At 46.0% G+C, this 5,894-nt stretch overlaps 1 protein-coding gene and 1 pseudogene across 1 annotated transcript; both read left to right on the plus strand.

Moving 5' to 3' along the window:
• Positions 1-926: 926 nt before the first annotated feature.
• On the plus strand, positions 927-2,765 carry LOC149820063 (UDP-glycosyltransferase 72B1-like). Its single transcript, XM_089982836.1, has one exon. It carries the CDS (start codon positions 1,048-1,050, stop codon positions 2,476-2,478), a length of 1,431 nt encoding a protein of 476 aa, XP_089838962.1. The 5' UTR covers positions 927-1,047; the 3' UTR covers positions 2,479-2,765.
• Positions 2,766-3,149: 384 nt separating this feature from the next.
• Positions 3,150-4,832, plus strand: LOC149820064 (25S ribosomal RNA; annotated as a pseudogene).
• Positions 4,833-5,894: the final 1,062 nt, after the last annotated feature.

A 5,894-nucleotide genomic window follows, 5' to 3' on the forward strand; every position in this document is an offset into this window, starting at 1 on the left:
GTGTAATCACGCTGCACACTTTAGTGTGCTGCTGCATATCACCCGCCCTTCATCTTCTGCTGCCCCCCACATGTGACAGGCTGTTATTGCAGAGATGGAGGGCAATCAGGTGCATCGGCACATTCAAAATGTGCAATGTGATTGCACCTGATACACCTTCCTTAGAATTGGGTTGGACCCCGTTTGCACCTCTACCAAATACACCTTCACATAAATACTCCAACTTACCCACCTGTCTGTCACGACCTTTTGTGTGATATTTTAAAATGAAAAATTTCACAAGAATGCCATCTCCCGTGTCCGTTTTCGTCGTATTCATGTGACAGTCATTTAACTTTAACAAATGGAAAAAGAGGAAGCGTATATATATCGTCAGCCTTGCGTCAGGATGACATACGGAGAGAGCAGGACTTCTGGACTAAAATTATTGTCCGTACGCCACAAAACAAACGACGCGAGGATGACGACCGAGCGAAGCGCCGGACCCAACATTAAAAAAAAGTCTTTATCTGACGTGGGGCCCACTTTCACAAAGTTTAAACCCTTTCAACGCACTATAAAGGCTGAAAACTAGCCGTTGACAGGTAGGTTTTTGGAATCTTAGCGCCCCGTCAAACTTCTCCTCCGTGGATCACAGTTTAGAAAACGAGTCCATTCCACTTACGTTTGTAGGGGGTGTCAACGGGTCGATTTTACCCGGACCCGACCCGGACTAAACCCTATAGGGTCCGAGTATGGTTACAAATAAGAAGTCCCGATTAAGACGTCCGATTAATATATGGACTCGAATATAATTTGTGAAATTATATATCAGCCTTGCGTCAGAAAGGACGATAATTTGGCACGGCCCCTGGGGGTTAGTTAGCCTGGATTGCTCCAAGCGGTCTATAAAACTCTTCTCTCTCTCTCTCACACACACACATCATACAGCACCAATAGCAGCGATCAGCAAAGATCAGAAAAAGAAAGGAAAAAACAAGGTTTTGGTTTTATTTGTTTTCTTTCTCTGAAATCACTTTTCTCTTCCCTCTGCTGTCTCCTAGAGAGATGAAGAATCAGTCCACCAAACAACAGCCCCATATCGTCATCCTACCCAGCACCGGAATGGGCCATCTCATCCCCATCATGGAGTTCGCCAAGCGTCTCCTCTCCCACCGCTCCTTCTCCATCACCTTGATCACCATCTCCGGCCAATTCCCGGGTTTCGCTCTCGCAAAACTCTCCGAGCACCCCAACATCACCTCCCTCACCCTCCCACCCGTCTCCACCTCCTGCTACCCGCCCGACGCGAAGATCGAGACCGTCATGTCCGTGGTCATCAAGCGCTCGATCGAGCCCTTGCGGAAGCTCGTCGCAACGATCCGACCCATCTCCGCCTTCATCGTCGACCTATTCTCCACCGACGCCCTGGACGTCGCCGCGGAGTTTCAGCTGCCCGGGTACGTCTTCTTCCCCTCGACGGCCACCGTCTTCTCGTTCATCCTCTACCTGCCCATCATCCATGAAGAGATTCCGGACGAGTATAGGGACCTCAAGGAGCCGATCAAAGCCCCCGGTTGTCCGCCGTTCCGAGGGAACGAGCTCATCGACCCGACGCAGGACAGGCAGAACGAGGCCTACTGGTGGTTCCTTCATCACGCGCGCCGGTACAGGGAGGCAGCCGGGATCATAATCAACAGCTTTGACGAGCTCGAGCCCAGAGCCATCGAATCGCTGATGCAGGGTCAGGACTACAGGGGCAGCATCCCGCCTGTCTACCCCATCGGTCCGCTGGTGAAGACAGCGAACGGCGACGGTGGGGATGGGGATCGGGAGGAATGCCTGAAGTGGTTGGACGGGCAGCCACGCGGCTCGGTGCTGTTCGTATCCTTCGGGAGCGGAGGGACCTTGACGCAGGAGCAGCTGGCGGAGCTCGCGTTGGGATTGGAGAAGAGCGGGCAGAGGTTCCTGTGGGTGGTGAGGAAGCCGCACACCTCCGCTGCGGGCACCTTCTTCGGGTTGGGTGGAGCCGACGAGAACAAGGACCCGGCGAGCTTTCTTCCGGAGGGGTTCGTCGAGAGGACGGCCGATGTCGGAATGATGGTGCTGGACTGGGCGCCGCAGGTGAAGGTGCTGAGCCACGAGGCGGTGGGCGGGTTCCTGTCGCACTGCGGGTGGAACTCGACGCTCGAGAGCGTGGTGTACGGGGTGCCCATGATCGGGTGGCCGCTGTACGCGGAGCAGAAGATGAACTGCAGGATGCTGGCGGAGGAAATCGGAATAGCGGTGGCAGTGGAATACGAGAGAGGAGTGGTGCCGAGGGAGGAGGTGGAGCGGGCGGCGAGATTGCTGATGGAAGGCGAAGTCGGGAAGCAGATCAGGAAGAGAGTGAGCACGCTCAGCGAGGCTTCTGCCAAGGCACTCGCCGAGAAAGGCTCGTCTTATCGGCGATTTGCTCGACTTGTGGACGAATGGGCCAACGCCAAGTTGGTTGGTTGAGTGAGGAAAAGGGAGGATAAAGCAAAAAACAAAATAATGATTGCCAATTTGCCAGTAAGGAAAGCGGAGAACTCTCGGAAATGTGATGGGGTCACTGCGTTGCTTTTAATGGTTACCATGTCAGATCAGAAGGACGCTATTTCCTAGTCCGATTGTCCAAAAATTCAACGTAGTTGCATCTATTGAATTAATGAAGGGGTTGTTGCTCGATGAGTAGCTAGTGTATGTTCTCCTGGCATAATAAATTTGCATGTGTATCAACTAATATTTTTGGGACTTGTGATAATTCATATGTAAATGTTCTCACGATGACTTTATAATAAAATAATATATAAAAAATTGTAGATATGCTTTTTGATATAATAAAATAATATATAAAAAAAAGGTAAGATAGACATGCCCTTTGTTTTTAGCTTGTGTTACATGATCGCCTTATCGTTCCTGCCTTGTGTTAGATAGAAAATATTTCTGAGTTCGTTCCTACCTCATCGATATAACAATAAATCGAATGACTGATTCGATCATTGGTGGGCGTCATAGAGAGATTTATCGACCATCACTTTTTACAGTCATCTCTTCTTCTTCGTTTTTGTTAGGCAGTATGAAAAAAAGCAATGATGCACAAACATTCCAACAAGTACCATTAAAGCGTGGTGAGTATCCTTTCATGTTATCATGCTATTATTGAAGAATGTATGTCGTCGTGAGTATCATTAAGACATTGTTTTGTTATTGCAGGTAGATTTTATCGTTTTGACGGTTGGAAACTTGAACATATTTGTAAGACGCTGGGACATGTTGACAAGAATGTTTGGTTACAGATGCGAGCAAGGGCCTTTACCCCATCCGACCCTGGCGCACCATGAGGCGTTGTCAACGAGTCGAGTTGTTTGGGAATGCAGCTCTAATTGGGCAGTAAATTTCGTCTAAGGCTAAATACGGGTGGGCGACCGATAGCGAACAAGTACCGCGAGGGAAAGATGAAAAGGACTTTGAAAAGAGAGTCAAAGAGTGCTTGAAATTGCCGGGAGGGAAGCGGATGGGTGTCGGCGATGCGCCTCAGTTGTATGCAGAACAACACTCAGCTGGTCTGCCGATCGGCTCGAGGTGTGGATCGGTGCGGGTTGCGGCGGTGGCCGAAGTCCGGGCGATTGTTACGCTCGTGGACCGTCATCACCGCGACTGAGGATGCACGACACGCGCCCTTGTGGTGGGTTGTTCGCAACACCGCGTGCTATGGCACCGGCCTGCAGGCTCCCCATCCGGCCCGTCTTGAAACACGGACCAAGGAGTCTGACATGTGTGTGAGTCAACGAGTGTGGAAACCCGGAAGGCGAAAGGAAGCTGAGTGGCAAGATCCCCTTCGGGGGTACACTGTCGACCGACCTTGATCTTCTGAGAAGGGTTCGAGTTGGAGCATGCCTGTCGGGACCCGAAAGATGGTGAACTATGCCTGAGCGAGGTGAAGCCAGAGGAAACTCTGGTGGAGGCCCGCAGCAATACTGACGTGCAAATTGTTCGTCTGACTTGGGTATAGGGGTGAAAGACTAATCGAATCGTCTAGTAGTTGGTTCCCTTCGAAGTTTCCCTCAGGATAACTGGAGCTCGCGAGAGTTCTATCAGGTAAAGCCAATGATTAGAGGCATCGGGGGCGCCTTGTCCTCGACCTATTCTCAAACTTTAAATAGGTAGGGCGGCACGACTGCTTTGTTGAGCCACATCGCAGAATCAAGAGCTCCAAGTGGGCCATTTTTGGTAAGCAGAACTGGCGATGCGGGATGAACCGGAAGCCAGGTTACAGTGCCTAACTGTGCGCTAACCTAGATCCCACAAAGGGTGTTGGTCGATTAAGACAGTAGGACAGTGGTTATGGAAGTCGAAATCTGCTAAGGAGTGTGTAACAACTCACTTGTCGAATCAACTAGCCCCGAAAATGGATGGCACTTAAGCGCGTGACCCACACCCGGACGTCGAGGCAATTGCCAGACCTCGATGAGTAGGAGGGCGCGACGGTCGTTGCGAAACCCTGGCCGCGAGGCTGGGCGGAACGATCGTCGGTGCAGATCTTGGTGTTTGTAGCAAATATTCAAATAAGAACTTTGAGGGCTGAAGAGGGGAAAGGTTCCATGTGAACGACACTTGCACATGAGTTAGTCGACCCTAAGAGGCAGGGGAAGCCCGTTGAATGGCGTGGATCACGCGAACCTCGAAAGGGAATCGGGTTAAAATTCTTGAACAGAGACGTGGTGGTTGACGACAATGTTTGTTCGTTCATTCACTTAGTATATGCAATGTAACACAAATTGCGGTTGTAGTAACACATATATCAGTTTTTGAGATATTGTTTTGTTTGTTAATATCGATTTGTAATATATTTTGTTGAATTGTCGTATATCGATTCGTAAGATATTATGTGTTTTTTAGTGTCGATTTATGAGATATTATTTAGTTTGTTAATATCAATTTTAATATATTATGCTGAATTATTATATATCAATTTGTAACATATTATATGTTTTCTAGTGTCAATTTGTGAGATATTGTTTTGTTTGTTAATATTGATTTGTAATATATTATACTGAATTGTCGTATATCGATTTGTAAGATATTATGTGTTTTATAGTGTCAATTTGGTAATAGTGTTTTGTTTGTTAATATCAATTTGTAATATATTATGCTGATTTGTCGTATATCGATTTTGAAGATATTATGTATTTTCTAGTGTCGATTTGTGATATATTATTTTGTTTGTTAATATCGATTTGTAATATATTATGTTGAATTGCCGTATATCGATTTGTAAGATATTATGTGTTTTCTAGTATTGGTTTATGAGATATTATTTTGGTTGTTAATCTCGATTTGTAATATATTCTGTTGAATTTCTGTATATCGATTTATAAGATATTATGTATTTTCCAGTATTGATTTGTGAGATATTGTTTTGTTTGTTAACATCGCTTTGTAATATATTATGTTGAATTGTCGTATATCGATTTGTGAGATATTATGTGTTTTCTAGTGTCGATTTGTGAGATATGATAACTGGTTGTTAATATCGATTTGTAATATATTGTGTTGAATTGTCGTATATCGATTTGTAGGATATTATGCTGAATTGTCATATACCGATTTGTAATATATTATGCTGAATTATCATATATCGATTTGTAAGAAATTATGTTTTTTCTAGTGTCGATTTGTGAGAAATGGTTTTGTTTGTTATTATCTATTTGAAAGCTATTATGTTGTTGCTTTGATACTGAGATTCATTCAAACATTTCTTTGACTTGCTTAACTAATCGGTAGCCGTTGTTATATGCATCTTGAATAAATCGTAGTAAACATATGCGCTGACTAACACAAATTGATATTTTTCTCATGACAGTGTTGAATATATCAACTAGTTGCAGTGA

This window comes from Nuphar pumila, chromosome 12 (genome assembly GCF_984573655.1).
Source record: "Nuphar pumila chromosome 12, dmNupPumi1.hap1.1, whole genome shotgun sequence".
NCBI classification, from domain to species: domain Eukaryota; kingdom Viridiplantae; phylum Streptophyta; class Magnoliopsida; order Nymphaeales; family Nymphaeaceae; genus Nuphar; species Nuphar pumila.

Excerpts from the sequence above, each read along its gene's own strand:
- LOC149820063 (XM_089982836.1), top strand. The coding sequence starts at position 1,048 with ATGAAGAATCAGTCCACCAAACAACAGCCCCATATCGTCATCCTACCC.